Source organism: Physella acuta, unplaced genomic scaffold, assembly GCF_028476545.2.
Source record: "Physella acuta isolate Inbredline_101_S28 unplaced genomic scaffold, ASM2847654v3 ptg000753l, whole genome shotgun sequence".
Classification (NCBI taxonomy): Eukaryota; Metazoa; Mollusca; class Gastropoda; family Physidae; genus Physella; species Physella acuta.
Window position 1 is genome coordinate 305,688 of NW_026732271.1, and position 19,154 is coordinate 324,841.

The window sequence follows — 19,154 nt, forward strand, 5'->3', positions numbered from 1 at the left end:
CACAGCAACATCAGTTATTGATGTCACATGGTAGGCGGACACATATTGGAAATAATAATGTTACACTGAAGGTTGACATATTGTGAAAACAAAAGTAATATTATTTTGAAAATAGTTAACTCACACTGAAAGTCAATAAATGTTGGAAATAATAATGTTACACTGAAGGTTGACATATTGTGAAAACAAAAGTAATATTATTTTGAAAATAGTTAACTCACACTGAAAGTCGATAAATGTTGGAAATAATAATGTTACACTGAAGGTTGACATATTGTGAAAACAAAAGTAATATTATTTTGAAAATAGTTAAGTTACACTGAAAGTGAAAGTCAATAAATGTTGGAAATAATAATGTTACACTGAAGGTTGATAGATCTATATTGTGAAAACAAAAGTAATATTATTTTGAAAATAGTTAAGTTACACTGAAAGTCAATAAATGTTGGAAATAATAATGTTACACTGAAGGTTGACATATTGTGAAAACAAAAGTAATATTACATTGAAAATAATTGTACACATGTTGAAAATAAAAGATCTATTTCATCTTACCTTAATAACAATAACTAATTTTCATTTTTTACATTATGTATCAAAATTGTACAGGCCTACTGACTAAAGTTTTATTATACAATAACAAAAATAATTGAGATTATTATTCTTTAAAGTATTCTTTTAGATTTCAAATTCTTTACGAAATGCTGTTACAATATTTTTTGCAAATATAAATGACATTTTATTTAACTGACAGCGGCTGATTATATCCCCCACAACATGAAGACTATAATCAACGTTATATAGATCGGTCATGTTTTTCTCCATCTCAAGCTTCGGTTTTTCAAACGCCCTCTTGAACTGAGATATTTCTTCAGTTAACCTATCCTTCAGATAGCGAGCTCTGTGTTGTAGTCTATCAGCGATGTCTATGTTATCTGCCTCTAACATGTCTTCTACTTCTTGACAAAAGCCAGCAAAAATCACTGCAATGACTTGTACTTTAGATGTTGATGGTAGGGAGAGTAACAGCCTTTCACGAACTGGTTTGTTGTTTCTAAAATTTTCCAATGTGAACGGTTCTTGTTTAAAACTTAATTGATTCACCAATGCCAACACGTTATTACGACATTGCTGTTTTGTAATGTCTTCACCTTTATTACACATCAACATAAACCGTTTGTTGCAAGCCTTATACAAAAGTTCCAGGTAGCCATCTTGCCAATCACACCATTCTTGAAATGTACACAATTTATAATCATCACTGAAAATATCACCGTGTGTAAACAAAACAATACAATATTTTCTTAAGAAATCATGTCCAAAATATTCATTTAAATGTGTAAGTAAGTCATGATCCTGCTTGGTGTATCTTAAACCATACCTTAGCACAATTAAGAAAGCATTAATACATACTCCAATTCTATTCATAACTTCTTTTGTGTAATTATGAAATCTGATCATTTCTTCAAAAATACAAATGTCTTCAACAGATGGCGCCTCAAATACATTAATAAAATCTCTATCTTTAAGCTCATATCCAAGTATAGAATCCTTGCAATGAGATGGTACAACTCCTGCCATCAAAGTACTTTTACAGGAAGATTTGCCATAACTTCTACCAATGAGCATAACATTCATTGTTATACCTGCGGTAGAAAGTAAACACATATTTTGTAATAATGCAAAAGAAGTTATTTGTTTATGACAGCGAAATAGTTTCAGAAACATTCACTTAAAAAATGTTACTTAAGTTATTAATATCAAGTCAAAATATATTCTTTTCAGAAAAGATCAGCCAATGGTTTTGTTTCTACTTTATCCGTTACATGTGTACAAAGGTAGTAGCGTTAGCTATGCATGCTATAATATTTTCTTGAAAGTATTAAACCTAATAGGTCTACTCATAATTTCTATTTTTGTAATACAAAACAGAAATACCTGTTTCAATTACCAGGCTATACTTCACCCACTTGTATTTTGTTTGCGTTGTATTTTGAACTTCATCAACTGTAGTGAATGATCTGCAAAGAAATAGCTTTTCGGTTCTCTTTTGTATATTTTGTACTTTGGGTTTACAAATCATAGCCATGCATTTAATTACTTAAACAAAAATCTGTATCAGAAAACTATTTAAAACTGATTTTTACATGAGAAAAACGCATACAATGATTTACGTTGTGTAGGGATGGGTTAGGCGTTGTATTTTTCAAACTTATATTTAATATTACACTAGTCACTAGAGTGACAAAAAAAATAAAGCTCTACATACATTTTTCTCCACTTTGTGTTGTATACAAAATTCTAGTATACATTAGATAGATCTTAACATAAGACATAAAAACAAACAAAAAAACCTTTAAAAAACAACATTTTTGAGTATAAATTTTGATGGCTTTTAGATCTACTTACTTAATAAATAAATAGTAAAATACTTGTAACTTGTGGCTAAGACAACCAGGATATAGGCCTATCTAGTATCTAGTATCTAAACTTAAAATCTTAAAAGTAAGTAAAATACTGTACTGTAACTGTGTTATGAGGTGACTTTCAATGAATGAATAAACACACAGGTGACATCAATTCGCTTTTTTCGGGGAAAATTGTGTATAGCAGCCAGCTATAAATACGTTTGGGATATAAAGTTTAGTATTTATAGTATTTTATAGATCTAGCTATTACACAGCCATCACCTTCCAAAACAAATATTTGAAGGGCTCAGTGGAAAAAGTACCTAGGGCCTAAGTTACATTTTTTTCAAAAAAGAGTTAAGACCGGTATATTATTTGATTACCTCCCCTTTACCATCCATGTAAATTTGGGCCATGGAAAAAGTACCGAAGTAGCTTCATTCGAATACTCTGCATCAGCTGTTTTTGGTATTTCAGCTTCAATTTAAAAACTTTGCACTCATTTTTCTCAAAACTCTCAAAATACACTTAAATACTTTTTCCACTGAGCCGTGACAAAGTTGAAATACAAAGGAAGGCCGCAGGTAAAAGGAAAGGTTCGAATATATCGATTTTTCAGATATGTTCATATTACCTGGCCTGCTTGATCATGTTAAATGCTGAGAAATTATATATCCGTATAAAGGAGAACGTTATGGATAACGATATGTTACGTGGATTTTGGTACAAAATATAAATGACAAATATGGTCTAATGTGGTTAGAGCTACGGAATAGAAGATTTGAACTATTCTATAGTTGGTACCGGAGAAGGTTGACTGAGAAAACTATTTGCATTATTAAATACGCAGGTATGTACTTAGTCACATTGCTTTCGTAGGAATCAATCGGGTTAGGTAACGTTTAAACCAGGGGCGTAGTGAGGGGGGGGGCGGGGGGTGAGGACAGCACCGGGTGACACCATTTAGGGGGGGGGGTGACACCAAGGCAAAAAATAGCAAAATATATAGAAAAACTTGAGGGGGGGGGGTGCAAATCGAAAGTTTGAGAAGGGGGGAGGGATAGAAAACTTGAAAGTTTGTCCCCGGGAAGGGTCGCTACGCCTCTGGGGGGTGACACCATTAAGTGCCGCACCGGGTGACACCCGACCTCGCTACGCCACTGGTTTAAACTACCTCATCACATGAACACGGTTACGTTGTCTTTATTTATGCCAATAGTGGTCATTCCATTTATTTGTCTGGAGCCAATATGTCTGGAGTCATTTTGTCGGTAGCCAATATGTCGGGAGCCCATTTGTCAGGAGCCAATATGGCATGAGCCCATTTGTTGGGAGCCCATTTGTTGGGAGCCCTTATGTGGGGTGCCAATATGTCGGGAGCCACTTTGTCGGTAGCCAATATGTCGGGAGCCAATATGTCGAAAGTCCATTTGTCGGGAGCCTAAATGTCGGGAGTTCATTTGTCGGGAGCCTATATGTCGCGAGTCAATATAACTGGAGCCCATTTGACGGGAGTCAATAAGTCGGGGCCCTTTTTGACGGGACTATTTTGACTGGGTCGTTTTGTCGGGGGTCGATTTGACGGGGTCATATTAACGGGGCCGTTTTACGGGGCCGATTTGTCTCCGGCCGTTTTGACAGGGCACCTCAGTTAAGTAGCACCAAGTTACAAAGCAGCAGTGTTTCTTCCAGACTTTTTTCTCCGGGGGTGGGGGGGGGGGCACTTGAAATTTTCGGGGGGGGGGGGGGCTGTAGACTTTCTTCGGGGGGGGGGGGCGGACACTGTTAAAAGTATATATTTTCTATATAAATTATATAAATTTCATTTCGTTCGGGGGGGGGGGGGGGCGGTAAAAAGTTTTCGGGGGGGGGGGGGGGGGGGCAAAGCCCCCCGAAGAGATGCCTGGAAGAAACTCTACAAAGCAGTAGCAGTTGTAATGTTGCACCTCGTTTAGCAGGCCTAGTGACCTTAACTTTAGATCATTATGAAACGTGTGCCTCTCTAGTGCCAAACATATACAAAGCACACAATTCTGATGGAATGGAAGAAATTCACATAGATCTAGATCTAGAGAGATCTTAAAATGAGAAAATGGATATTCTGACAATATTAAAATTTACATTTAAAAGTTATCAGATAATAATGCATTAAAAAAAACGATACTAAAAGTGATAGCGGAAGTGAATGCGGTATAGTCTAGTGGTACAGTAACGTCATCATTATCAGTCTTCAGCCGAATCTTAGCTGAGTTTTGAATTTAATTTAAAATGAAGCTAGAATTAATTTTTTCTTTGATATTGAGTTTTAGTGCTGGAATCTATTGCCTTGAAAGGCCAAGAGGAGTTTCTATTGAAAGTATGTGTTGTATTTAAAAATTTTGCATCTTAGGTTGGCAAGTTCAAGTAGGCCTAAAAGACTTAATTTAATAATTAATAATTAAGCCTAAGGCCTAAGCCGTGACTCGACACTAGAGTCTCACTAGACTAGAATCTAGATTCTAGATCTAGATTCTAGATCTAGAATCTAGATCTAGAATTTCTAGATCTAGATCTAGACCTCTAGTGCTCACTAGTGACTAGAGTACTAGAATCTAGATCAAGTACTAAGACTTTTACTAAGTAGATCTAGATCTAAATCTAGTAGTAGATCTCTAGATTCTAGGGTAATCCCTTAGTTTAGCGTCGGAAATTATTGGGTAATGTTTGTTGAGTTTCGGTAGCTAGAGTTACGGTAAACCATGGTTTATTTGACCATTGAAATATAAATAAATTGAAAGTCGATTGTAGTAAATTAATGTTTTAATTTTTTAAGTTTAATCGACTAAAGAAAACAAGAATAAATATAATAGTAGATTTAAATTAGTAGATCTAAAAATTAAAAAAAAAACATATATAAATATAAATAATGAAGTCAAATGTAATAATTTAATGTTTTTGGCTTGCAGCGGATTTGCGACCATTAATTAATTAGATCTAGATCTAGCTAGATATCTAGCTGCTAGACCAAGTAAAAAAATCTAGATTACGAAAATAGTAAAAATGATTACAAAAATAAATCTATCCAAAATTTAAACATTCTGTATAAAAATAAAAGATGACGCCAAATAAAGTATTGTTTACAGTACTTCCGGTGAATTCCGGAAGTGTGTGACAGACTTTGGCATTGTTTTACTGTTTTTTACTGCTATACGATTCCGGAATAATAACCGACGCTAAACTAAGGGATTACCGATTCTAGATCTAGACTTACCCTAATAAGGCCTAATACTTAACCCTAATCCTTAAGTAAAATTAAAAAAAAAAAAAAGCAAAATTAAAATGAAAAAAAAATCTCTGAGCTAAATGTAATAGAACCCATGCCTCGAAAACAAACTAGCCAATGCACAACCACTTCGACCACCGGAGCAGTTACTTCAAGCGTTCAAAATTGAAATGTCATACACCAATGAATTTAAAAATAAATTTCATTGGTCGGCTAAAAATAGCGAAGTACGAATAGCCTTCTGAGGGCTATTTGTAGTAAAGTACCAATAGACACTCTCATCTAGATCTAGATTAGATCTAGAATTCTAGATCTACTCACAGTAGGCCATTCGATTCAACACTTCCGGGTTTGTCATTTTCGTGGCATCTCACGGCTCATGCGCTTACTAAAATGGCGACCAGTTTTGCTTTCTCTAAACGGTATAGGGATAAAACTATTGATTACGATGCCATCGTTAATTTTAGAAAACGGAACTATCCTTTTCTATTTCAGTCTGTTATTTAAGAATTGTGTGCCGCGCAAGAATCCAATCATTTGGCTAGATTTATGACTGTTTTTTTATGTCACACCTAAAAATAGAATGTTTACGCTTTCTTCGTTGATGATCGTTTTTAAGATTTTGTAACTTGGTATACTTACCCTTTATCAATTTTAAAAGCATAGCATGCTAATTGTAAACAAATATAGTCATAAAACACAGAAATATAAAGTTCCAATTGCGATGTGACACACCCGGGTCACACCCCCTCAAGAAAACATGTTTTTATTAAGCTGTTTATCTCACTTTACAACAGTAATTAAAATTAATTTTCAAATTTTTATCACTTATTGGGTAAGATAAAGCACATGTTTACTAAAAATAAAAAATAAAACAAAAGCAAATTCTGTTTTAATGAGGGTCACGGGTCAAGTTTTTTTTCCTTCTGTCAAGTTCAGTGGAGGGTGCCACAGGCTGACCTGACTTTGGAATTTTTTTCAGTAATAATGACTTTGCACAGAAAGTTAAAATATGCTAAATTAGCTTAGTTTACTAGTGTTCTAGCTATCATTGATACATTTTCAATAAAAAAAAAATCATTCTGTAATTCTCATCAAAAAGCCTAACTCACAGTGTGAGTGTACTGAGTGTACTCACTCAGACACAGTGAGTGTCTGAGAGAGTGTACTCTCATACTGAGGTCATACTCTCATCAGTGTACTGAACTTATTTTGAACTTAACTAGTCTGAGAAGAGACAATTTTTAGATTTTAGCCGTATTGGGGCTATTCCCAGCCGACTGTGAATAGCCCCAATACGGCTATTCACAGTCGGCTGTCATTTCATGCTAAATACGACTTTGAATAATATCTTAAAATAATAAAAGCATTTATTGTGACTGGGGAGTGGGGTATAGATTTTTTTTTTTTTGCTGATATGCCAACAATTACGTCACAAACGAAAAAATAAAACAAAAAAAACCATGAGTAACTCAAGTAACTGTGAAAAAATATTTTGATAATAAGATAAAGAAGAATACATTAAGAGTCATAACAATAAGGCACGATAGCCACTCCCCATGACCGTTCAACCACACATCTTCATGCCCATGTTGGGTATTTTTAACATTAAGTCTATCAAAAAACGGTCACGACTGTGAATAGCCCCAATACGGTTATTCACAGTCGACTGTGAATAGACACTTCGTTAGATTTTAGTTTCTTGGTTTAGTTTAAAAAAAGAGGTAGGGGCCTAATCTATTACTATTGTTTAGCTTTGACCGATTTTTACGCACCTAAAACGATAGATAACCAAAATAGATCAAGATCTAGCCTCTAATTTATATTTAGAATCTAGATCTTGAAATTTAGATCTAGAATAAATCTATAGATCCAGACTGGTGTGGGTAAATTGTGAAATGCGAAATGGTGAGTCGATAAATTGCAGCTGGTCTTGTGACACTATTGTCACGCATCTTATCAGACTTATGCCCGGTGAGGGTAAAATGTGAAGATACCTCAAATACCTGTGAAAATTATGCAGCACCTGATTTACAATGGGCCTAAACTTTGTTATATTATAACTTCAAATTTTTTGCGGCATGCTGATGGTTTATGATTTATCAACTTTCTTTTGTGTTGACTTAAAATACCACCTTGTTCAAAACTGCCAGAAATACATGAGTTCATCTAGATCAACTTCTTTATTTTATGTGAAACTGAAACATCAAAGCCACCCGATGTATAGACTTTGAATTTGAACATCATCGTGTTAGAATCCTCTGCCACCACAAACATGTTGTATTGTTGCCAAGAAATTTTATATTATTAATGCTGCCTAGGATTGGCTTTTCATCTTATAATGCACCTTTTAAATTTACTTTTGCCCCTCAGAGGCAGCATTTTATCAAGGAAGCACAACATTCAGATGTTTATCAGATGGCAAATCCATCCCTTTGGAACATGTAAATGATGACTACTGTGATTGCGCTGATGGTTCAGATGAACCAGGTAAACAGTATACATATATATATATAAAATATTCTTCATAAAAATTTTCAAATCTTGACAAAAAAGTGACGTAACAATTACATTTAACTTTTAAGTATGATTTAACTTGTTCAAAATGCTTTTCACCTAATTTTTTTATTTGATAATATTTTATCCACTTTTTCTAGTTGTAACAACATGTATTCTTTGTTGTTGTGGGTTAGCTTTCATACAGGAACACGAGCAACAGTGGCAACTTGAAATGACAACTTTATTTACACTATGTACAGATAAATCCGTGGTACATCCATATTTGAAGATCAACTGATATAGGTACAAATAATAGGTACAAATAATAATCACGACTCCAAGTCATGGAGACATCTTACATTCTACTGCCATCGTTCCAGTCCCAAGTCCTAGCACACAACACCCGTTCACCTTTCGCTCTCCCTTTTATTCACTACTTTCTCTCCCCTTACGTCAATGAGCGATCTCACCCAAAACACGGAAAAACACATGACGATCGCTCAGACAGTCCTTCCGCTAGCCAGCTACTCTTCATTCATGCAAAACACAATATAATAAAGATACATAATAATACAGTCTGTGACACGTCCCCCCTTCGAATAAAATTTTGTGTAACAAAATTTATAAATACAATATTAGTAGGGCAGGACCATGTGCCAGACAACAAAATTTTTTATACATTTCAAAAAACATGGAAAAATACATTCTTTGTAGACTAATGCACAAGCATTATGTGTAATATATTCAAATATGAGAAAGAAAAACATTTCAATTACCCAGTAATTGTAGTATAAACAAGACAAATGAGTTTAGTAAATTACCAAACTATAATACATAGTTGAAATTATCAAAGACTTAATTCAACTCCTAATTTAAATAACTATATCCTATGTGGTAAAAAAAAACTTCCTTATCATCAAGGTATGTTATTACCACGCATGAGTAATATACTTTGTTGTCTCCCCTATTTGACCCATTTCAGTCATATCTAGGTCACAACACAACCACATTCCTGCCTTCCACAGGTAATGACTAATACACAATTCAATTCATCATTGAGACTTCCGTCTTATTGTTATGCGGAGTAAATAGTCTCTAACTTTTACTTTATACATTATTCTCTGTTAATTAATAGTATAGAATAGGTTTAACCTAATACAGTTTACATTCTTTAGATATAGTACACAATTTATGTTTACTCAAACACATTATTTGATATTTATATATTACAGTTACAGACTGTATAATATTAATAAACTGTCAATTGATAATTTAATCTTAGCATCCTCTATAGCATGAGTAATCGTTCTCGTGCAGTTGACGATGACCTGTATGCCATCTCTCCCTCAAATTGTAGCTTTTAGCTGTGCTACCATAATCATTTCCTTGATTTCGTTTAACTTGTGTTACTTTATTTGTTTTAATATTCTCCTCTGGTTTCTGAACAATGTCAGTAGTTATCTTGCTTTGTGTACGTTCGTTTGGTTCATCAACCAACTTAATATAAATATTATGGCATTGCTTTGGCCTCTCATAATATGTGTTGCGTCGGTAGCTTCCATTAGTATACCTATTCACACTTTTGTTATTCTGATTTGAACTTGATACATTATTCCTTAAATTACTGTATTTCTCACATGACTTTCTGTGTACATAATTGTTTCTTCTCTGATTTGCCAACCTATGCCAACATTGATTTTGGTAATGACCTGTTTTTCCGCAGTAAAAACATCTAGATTTTGGCTTCTTATAAACATGGTGACTGTATTCATAGTTTGCTAAATTTCTTTTTCTTTCATTCTGTGCATTAATGACATTAATGACATTCTTATTAACATGTTGACTGTATTCATAGTTTGCTAAATTTCTTTTACTTTCATTCTGTGCATCAATGACATGGTAGTTTCTAGTTACTGTTTCATCTTTCTTAACTTCCTTGTGCTTCTTTATTGATTCTAATTCACACATAAATGTCTGTGTTAATTTCTCCATTTCTTTGTTAAATTTATTCTTGAGTTCTAGTATATCTTCTTTATAGTTTGACTCCAATTTTCGAAGTAAATCTTCAATAGGTACGTTCTCTTCATTGTGGCTTATTAAGTTCACTGATTCATTAATCATCATTAGTTTATCATGATTCCTGCCATTCTCCGATGGACTTATTAAATCATCACTGCCATTGACTGATGGGCTTATTAAATCATTTTGACTGCCATTCACTGATGGACTTATTTCTTGTTTACTACCATTATCTGATGGACTTATTTCTTGTTGACTGCCATTCTCTGATGGACTTACGATACAACTTTCAATAATATTCTCGTGTACCTGCGTTTGAGTCAATAAAGAGTCAATCTTAAGACATTCTAATGTATCTGTCCCCTTTAAATCATTATTAAGTTCAACCTCTGTTTTTTCCTTGGGTTTCAATTCTTCCTGGACTATGTTACTCTGTTCTTCATTCCAAAGGTTGCCAATATTTACTTCTTCAAGTTCTGCTTTAAATTCTGTCTGTTCACTTTCTAATTTTGTTTCATTTGTGTCTGTTATAGCTTTCATTTCTAATAGTTCTTGTTTATATACTAGTTCATGTAGGCCAACTTGTTTTTCCAAAGTTTCAGCCCTTTTATCTGCTCTTTGTTTTCTGTTTCTTTTTTTTCGCTTTCCTTTTAGTTGTACAGTCTCTTCTACTTTATCTCCATCTGACATTTCTTCTTCTTTTTGCATGTCTGTAATAGCTCTTGATCTATTACACTCTATTTCTATCTCATCATCTAATTCACTTATTACTTTTCCATGAGCTACTCGGGGTCGTCCTGTTTCTTCGTCCCATGCTTCTAATGCTTTTTCTATGTCTCTGTCAAATCGAGTGTTTGCCCAGGCTATCTGCTTCTTCATCTTCTTAATGCCTTGCGCCCTCGCTAGTGCTAGATATTCTTCAAAACATAACATTTTGATATATTTTCTATGACATAAAATATAAATTCATTAGTTGACAATAGATAAATGTTAATTAATTTACAATACCCTTTCTTGGTTTCTGGCTTTGTTCAGTTGATTAGAGACATCTAGTAATCCAAGAAAAGTTCATAGTACATATATAGTACAAAAATAGTTCACTTTGTTGATTCCAAAAAGTTGAAAAAATTCAAAATAGTTCTAGTAGCCTGTTACAGAGTAGAAATTTGTCCAGTTTTAGATAAGACATCTTTAGGAACAGTTTAGGAACAGTTACAAAAATAAACTTGATATGCTAAATCCAAACAGTAGAAAAACTTGAACAGCTAATCCATATAGAAAAAACTTGAACAGCTAAATCCAAATAGAAAAAACTTGAACAGCTAAATCCAAATAGAAAAAACACACAGACGATATTTACTCGACATTGGTGAGACAATATCGAAATAAGGTGATAAAAATTATCACGTTGATGACTTGACTTGAACAAAACGTCTGACTTGACTACAGCAACCCTTCTGACTTGAGTGTAGATAGATGACTTTCAAGAACTTGACGTACTTGGTAAACAGTGGAAGACCACAGACTGTAATATCTCCATTTCTGACATATGTAGCACCAATTCTTCAACCACTTGTGACATCATAAGTAACAGTAATACAATGTAGCAACATCACTTTATTGCCTCCACTTCTGACACCATATGTAACAACATGTATTCTTTGTTGTTGTGGGTTAGCTTTCATACAGGAACACGAGCAACAGTGGCAACTTGAAATGACAACTTTATTTACACTATGTACAGATAAATCCGTGGTACATCCATATTTGAAGATCAACTGATATAGGTACAAATAATAGGTACAAATAATAATCACGACTCCAAGTCATGGAGACATCTTACATTCTACTGCCATCGTTCCAGTCCCAAGTCCTAGCACACAACACCCGTTCACCTTTCGCTCTCCCTTTTATTCACTACTTTCTCTCCCCTTACGTCAATGAGCGATCTCACCCAAAACACGGAAAAACACATGACGATCGCTCAGACAGTCCTTCCGCTAGCCAGCTACTCTTCATTCATGCAAAACACAATATAATAAAGATACATAATAATACAGTCTGTGACACTAGTTAACTATAATATTGATAAATAATGATATTGATAATATCTTGTTTAATACAGGAACCTCTGCATGTAGCAATGGATTATTCTATTGTGAAAACAAGTCAATTAAAGGCAGTTACATCATGTCCTCGCGTGTGAATGATGGGATCTGTGGTAAGCTGCTTAGATTACTCTGCATCATAAGTGAAGATTTGCTTAGCCTCACTTCATTTTAATTGTAACAGATTATATTTCTGTTCACTTTTCCAGACTGTTGTGATGGTTCTGATGAATATGATGGTACAATCTCTTGTGAGAACCTCTGCGAGTAAGTCTTGTCTAGTTTAGTCCTAGTTTTAATTCACTGTTTAATGTTCTGTTCCTGTCATCATTGGTTTCTTTTGTGGATTTAAAACTTTTAGAATGTTGTCATTACTAAAAAATTTTGTGTTTTTCTCTAGGAAAATGCTAGCAGAGATCAGAGCTCAGCAAGAAGCGTTAAGAGAGAAACAAGAAGCTGGTTATAAAGTTAAGCTTGAGTATATTCAGACTGGAAGGCGAACCAAAGATGAGAAACTGGTTAGTGTTTTAACCTAGTACAAACATAAATAGCAATATTTCTTATTGTATATTTTTTATTGCATATAAGGCCTTCCCTAACTACAAGATCATTTAAAACATGCAAACTTAAAACAATGAATAAAGTAGATCTATATTTCATTATTCTTTTTAAGGATTATTTTCTGTAATTTGAGAAATCAGCTGCAGGATATCTGTAAAAAATATTAACATAACTATGATCACAAGGCAGAATATAACAGCAATCACCCTTGTTTTATACGATTTATTAACAAGTTCATAATTAACTTTCAATGCAAGCGAAGACAAAACAAGTAAATTATATAATTTGTGTCTGTTTAGAAAAATAATTTTTATTTTTCCCCAGTCTCAATTGACAGAATTATCAAAAGAAAAGGATCTGCTTGACAAAGAGAAAGATATTCTCAAAGGTTTTTTTTTTGTTTTAATTTAATGTATTTTTGTTAGATATATCTTGTGTTATAATTAATTTATTATCGTTTTGTTGGAAGGCTTATTTTAAAAAAACAATAGCAAGAACAGTTTTTTATACAGTTCTATATAATAAAACCATTTTCTTATTACTAGCTGCGAAAGAGGAAGCTGAAGCTCCAGAAAAAGTGGCTAAAGATAAACATGAACAAGCCTGGGAAGGTAAACATTTAGTTTGATCATAAGAAAATAGTCCGCTGCTTAGGAAACCCAATGATGCTACTTGATATTGTTTTTTTCTTTGAAGCTGTGAAAGCTGAGCGCAAAAAGAGGCAAGAAACTGAAGCTGCTTCTCTAGCGTTTCTTGATCTGGATGTTAATCAGGATGGCCGGTGAGTTATTTTTTTCCATTGTCACCTCAAGTTCGACGTAACCATTGCAGTCATGAGTTCATTGTTTGGTTTTGATTTAAAATTATTCACTCACAGCTTTTGTTAATTAGCTGCACATAAAAGTCTTGAATTGCCCATCTGAATTTAATGTAATGAGAACATTATTTCCAGAGTTGACTTCCCAGAAATCATAAGACACCCAGAGTTTGATATTGATTCTGATGGTACAGTTAGTGAGGAAGAGGCTAGGGTAGGTGCACAACTTCATGTCTTTCCAGATAAAGTTGTATTCAGCATACAAACACATGGTACACCTATCTATCTAGATGTTACTGTTCAATATCTTGGTCTATGTGGTTTCTAAAATCACTGCCTTGTTTTATGGTAGGAATACCTGGAGGAAAGAGAGGAGGTTGATTTAGAAACCTTCACAGAAAAGATCTGGCCCAATGTCAAAGAGATTTACAAACCTTATGGGTCAATACAAGAAGAAACCAAGGAGGAAAAGAAGGATGAAGCTCCAGCACCACCAGAGGTGCCTGAAGAAGCAGATCCAGTAAGTGTTTTTTTTTAAATCAGGGACATCTACATTCCTATAATAGTTAGAGGGATCACAAAAATGTATGACATTAATAAGTAGTTCCCCACTTTTTTGTTTATTCCTTGCTCATCACCCATTTTTTTTTTGTTCTAAACTTTTTTTGAAATTATTTTTATACTTGTGTGATTTTATATAGCACACTAATAGCTTACCGCTTCTGTTTATAATATATGTTTCACTATGTTTTCACTGTTTGAAAATCTTATTTTGTTCTTAAAACTTGTATTTAGTTGTTCTATTTTAGACATATTTGTCATTGTTGTTTTAGACATGTTCTTGCTTTTTTTTTTTAATTATGGAAGACTTAAAAATTATTTCAATATTCTTATACTTTAGTTGTTTTTTTGTTTACCAGTTGTTTACCATTAGTTATTTAAAAATATTTCAAAGTATGTTTTTAATTTTCTCTTTACTGTGCTTTAACATTGATGTGAAGAGTTTTTATCTCAATTATTTGTAATTGTCTATGAGCTGGCAAATAACTTTCCATTGTTTGCTGACTAAGACTTCATCATTGTGTCAACTAACTTGTCATTTTGTATGTTATACAATTTTTAAGCATTTTTTTTAATACATGATTGAATATTTTGAACAATCAGTTTATACTACCATAAATGTTATTTGTCTTTTGTATGTTGGAGCAACTGCACTAAACAAATAACAAAATTCCATATAATTTAATTGTTAAGAATTCAGCACTTGAGTGTATAGAAACACTCAAACATACTTAGTATAAGCAAAGATGTTTTTACAATAGATTGTTTATACTGGTGCTGCTTTTTTAATTTCTAGCTTTAATCCTGTCTACTGCAGGTCTTGATTATATACTGTGTATTTTAAGTAATAATTTGGTTCCATATTTTATAACTTTAGAGCAATACTGGTAATGCCTTAGCATTTAGTTCAATCCATGCTAATGGGCTTATTTTACCAAGATTTTGAGTACAAAATGTTAAAGGTGCCTTTTAATTTAATTAAGGACTATCATAATTTGATTAGAGCACTTGTAAGTTAATTATTTAAAGTGGTTCTAGCTTGGGACAAGCTACATCTGCTTGCATGGTACTCTTAGGAAATTCCACTTGATGATATTAAAGAAGGAACTACAGATGAAAAAGATGAAAAAACTGAGGAGTATGATGATGATGATGATGATACTGAAGAAGATGATGATGAGGAAGATGTAGAAGAAAAAAATGATAATAAAGATGTAATTGATAAAAAATCTGATGTAAGTAAGATTTTCCTATTTCATTTTTTCAATGAGATGCCTGCATTTTGAGCTGAAAGTGGTTTCTCCATAGTTGCCTGTATCATGAACATTTACCTTCTGCATACAGCTGGTAGCATTACTGGATCTATTCTGTTTATAACTTGTGTGCATCCAAGTATCATCCTATTTTTTAAAGTGGATCATCATCCTAGTGCTGGTACTAACTCGGTTATATTCAGGAAATTCTTTTAGTACTATTGAATTTTTCACAGACCCATACATTAACAAGAAGCTTTATTGCCATCAAAAGAAGCTGTAACATAGTTTATTAACATTGATAAAAAATATACAAAATAATTGTTTTTCCTTGTCCCCTAATATTAGTGAGAGAACCAGCAATGTTCTTTTGATAATAATACCTACTGACCCTGATACCCTTAATTTTTAAAAGAAATGTAGATGTTCTTAGTCTACAAAGTAAAAAAGTGAAATGAGTAGAAGATTAAGAGATTGTTTAAAATTGTACCATTACAAATTATTTGTGGATGGCCCCACCTGATCGATGTTTATTGAAATGTTTTTATTTCAGTTTTAATTGCTTTTTGAATGTTTGATTTATTTGGCACACAGCACAGCACATTGATACAACACTTCCAATTACAAATTATGATTTTTTAATTGTCTTGCTATTTTACAAATGCTTTGAAATTTTGAAATATTTGAGTACAGGGATTTGTAATTATAAAATCTCACAAATAATCATGCATAATTAAGAACCACTTAAGCTTTATTAGTGGCAAAAGTTATTCAGCAAATTATTTAAGTACACCACTTTTTATAGTTTTCTTTTCTTAACCTTTGAATTTATTTTACTACAAATTTGAAGAATGTTTCTGCTTAAAAATGGTATATATAAGTTGTCTTTAAACAAGTATAGATATTTAAAACAAATCTTTTTTCTGCAAACATTGTGTTTTATCATTGCTTAAATTTTAGTTAAATTGCCTTGTGTGCCATTGGCTTAAGTGCTCATTGTTATAATTTTTTTTTTTTGGGTTGTTGATTTCTTGAATATTTAGTCTTCTGTAAACTTTGTATGTGTTGCATAAAGGTAAAAGGGATGGACTGTATTAGTGGCTAAAAAAAAACAATCTATGCAGGAAACACTAAGTGTAGTTGTCTTGTTAAATTTTACATACTAATTGTAGAGTCTTGTTATAATGTTTGAGTGTAAGAACTAACAAAATAATTGAAATTGGATATAGTGACTTTCAAATACATTTTTATTTGTTCCATAATATACATTTAAATGGTGATTTACACTACCTCTAATTGATACAAGAATCAAATAACTAACTAGAATTTGTTATTTCCTTATTTATTCTGTGGATAATTAATTTAATTTAGAATTAAGATTTTATTATTTAAAATGATCAGAAATGATCCAAATACTAATTGTATAGTTCATTAGTTTTAGTAGATAAATAACAGCAGCCTGACTTGTGGTTAAAGCAGCAACGCTGTTTTTCTCCAGATGCCATATTTAAGTTAGAGAGTTCATAAACACTTTGCTAGTTTGTATTTTAAAAGTCACTTCTTTCTATCCTAGTTGGAGCAGGTTGCTGAAGAAGATAGGATGCCTGATTATGATGATGAAACTAAGAGGTTGATGGCAAGTAGGTGGAGACAACTTCATTGTTTTCATTCTCGTACAACTTTGTGTTGTATTAAAGCCTAGTGTTAATTACCTTCTGTGTTTTGTTAGCCACAGTTGAAAGTAACACATTTTCTATCTCACCCAGTTGCTGATGAAGCCAGACAAAAATATGACGAGGCTGACAAAAAAGTGAAAGATATTGACAACGAAATTAAGTAAGTCATGACAATGTGTCTCTCCATGCTAAAATAGCTGCATGTTAAGTTCATGACTGTCATTTCATTCAATGTTGACAATTTTCACATCAGCAACATAAAGAAGTATCTGGACCTTGACCTTGGGCCAGAAGAAGAGTTCTCTGTCCTGAAGGGCCAGTGCTTTGAGTACACAGACAGAGAGTACACTTACAAATTCTGCCCCTATGAGAAGACATCTCAGAAACCTAAAGGTGGTGGTATAGAAACTAACTTGGGGTAAGTAGCTTACAACATGGCTCTGTCTGATGTGGGGGGGGGGGGGGGGAGATGAATTTTTAGTTAATCCCAAAGTTATTCATTAAGAGATTGGCTATAATACTTTTTTAGAAATTGGATTATTTTACATTATATAGGCCTGTTCTCATTTTATTTACTAACTGTCACATTAAAAAAAGGGAGCTTGATGCCAGTTTTCCTATCATATTTGTGCTCTAGAGATGAAGCACTGTTTGATTCAAGATTTTAAAAATGTTTTCAGTGTGTGGGGACACTGGCATGGCCCAGAAGGTGACAAATACGACTCCATGAAGTATGAGAATGGCCAGAGCTGCTGGAATGGGCCCAACAGATCATGCCATGTAGGTTTCACTTTCATTTATTGTTGGTTACTGCCTAGAGCTGGATGCTTATTATTTTTTTTTTGTATTGTTGGTTGTCTATGTTGTGCCTAATAATCAATACTGGATGCTTTTCATTTGCATAAATCAAATAGTTTTCAATTTCAAGCACTTAGAATACAATTCTGGCATAATCTTTTCTACACATGTAGCATACAATAAATTTTTGGCAAGTTCATATTGAGGTTTTAGATGAAGAAGCCAGTAAGCTGTACAACTGTAGTTTGATAAATCACTGCTGTTGATTAACTGTTGGCTTACCTATCTGATTTGATCATCCAGGTAAAGATCCACTGTGGATCAGAGAATGCTCTGACAGGTGCATCAGAGCCAAGCCGCTGTGAGTACCAGTTTGAGTTTACAACCCCTGCCAGATGCTCCCAGCCACAAGACACCCACCCCCATGAGGAGCTTTAGTTCTGTCAAGAAATGCTGTCAGTTTCAATTTGTAGTTTTCTAACCATCACACAGAAAATTGTTATTTTTGTAACAAGGATGTATGTTGTTCACTGTTCACTTTTACATGCAGAAATTGATGCTCAACAAAAGAATGTTTCCTTATTTTTATTTTTGTTAAAGCTCCCCATAATGTTTGAATGTGCATTATGTTTATTGAAGGAACAATTATATTATGTTGTTAAACTTATGAGCTTTTTTGTCTTTACTGCTTTATTAAACTGTACTTGTGTTCTCACATTAATGATGTACAGGATTGAAACAAAAAATAGTTAATTCCCCTTGATCAAAATTAGAAGGCAATTTAATAAACCGGGAGTGATCTCCCCTAAACTTTCTCGAATATTCTTATATAACTTGGAATATAGACATGATTTTTAATTACTTAAACTTTTAAAAATAGAATAGAATCTCATAGAAAATAGAATTGCACACCAAGCGAACACCAAAACAAAATGTGCATAATAGTGCGCAATATTATTAGTGCTTTATAAATTTACATGCGTTTTTTGAGAAATCGGAAATCGCGTAAATTAGTACTTCCGGTCAACGGAAATTACTCAAAATTTGAAAGAAGGTAGAGAATTAGATCTTTTACTTAAATGTGAAATTTTATTTATCTATCTAAAATAGTACTCAAGTTACAGGCTTTTGAAAAGTAGAAAAAGTACCACTTCCGGTTATCGGAAATCGCTCAAAAGTTGATACGGATCTT

At 33.2% G+C, this 19,154-nt stretch overlaps 2 protein-coding genes across 3 annotated transcripts; one reads left to right on the plus strand and one right to left on the minus strand.

Moving 5' to 3' along the window:
* Nucleotides 1-396: 396 nt before the first annotated feature.
* On the minus strand, nt 397-2,458 carry LOC131950321 (uncharacterized). The gene is made up of 3 exons (XM_059312428.1): nt 2,410-2,458; nt 1,939-2,021; nt 397-1,646 (listed from the first exon to the last, which is right to left on the minus strand). The coding sequence occupies exon 3, from the start codon at nt 1,636-1,638 to the stop codon at nt 679-681; it is 960 nt and encodes a 319-aa protein (XP_059168411.1). The 5' UTR covers nt 1,639-1,646; nt 1,939-2,021; nt 2,410-2,458; the 3' UTR covers nt 397-678.
* A 2,131-nt stretch (nt 2,459-4,589) lies between these two features.
* Nucleotides 4,590-18,629, plus strand: LOC131950319 (glucosidase 2 subunit beta). 2 transcript variants are annotated; one of them, XM_059312426.1, is made up of 16 exons: nt 4,590-4,764; nt 8,044-8,160; nt 12,314-12,409; nt 12,506-12,563; nt 12,697-12,814; nt 13,182-13,245; nt 13,403-13,468; nt 13,554-13,638; nt 13,810-13,888; nt 14,027-14,194; nt 15,312-15,470; nt 17,062-17,128; nt 17,255-17,324; nt 17,418-17,582; nt 17,845-17,944; nt 18,266-18,629. In XM_059312426.1, the coding sequence occupies exons 1-16, from the start codon at nt 4,677-4,679 to the stop codon at nt 18,398-18,400; spliced, it is 1,635 nt and encodes a 544-aa protein (XP_059168409.1). In that variant the 5' UTR covers nt 4,590-4,676; the 3' UTR covers nt 18,401-18,629. The 2 variants fall into 2 exon arrangements, with proteins under 2 accessions (XP_059168409.1, XP_059168410.1); XM_059312427.1 differs by lacking the exon at nt 15,312-15,470.
* The last annotated feature ends 525 nt before the right edge of the window (nt 18,630-19,154 follow it).

Coding starts and splice junctions, on each gene's coding strand:
- LOC131950321 (XM_059312428.1), bottom strand. CDS start 1,638: ATGAATGTTATGCTCATTGGTAGAAGTTATGGCAAATCTTCCTGTAAA.
- LOC131950319 (XM_059312426.1), top strand. CDS start 4,677: ATGAAGCTAGAATTAATTTTTTCTTTGATATTGAGTTTTAGTGCTGGA. Junction 12,564..12,696: donor TCTTGTGAGAACCTCTGCGA/GTAAGTCTTGTC, acceptor GTTTTTCTCTAG/GAAAATGCTAGCAGAGATCA. Junction 12,815..13,181: donor GAACCAAAGATGAGAAACTG/GTTAGTGTTTTA, acceptor ATTTTTCCCCAG/TCTCAATTGACAGAATTATC.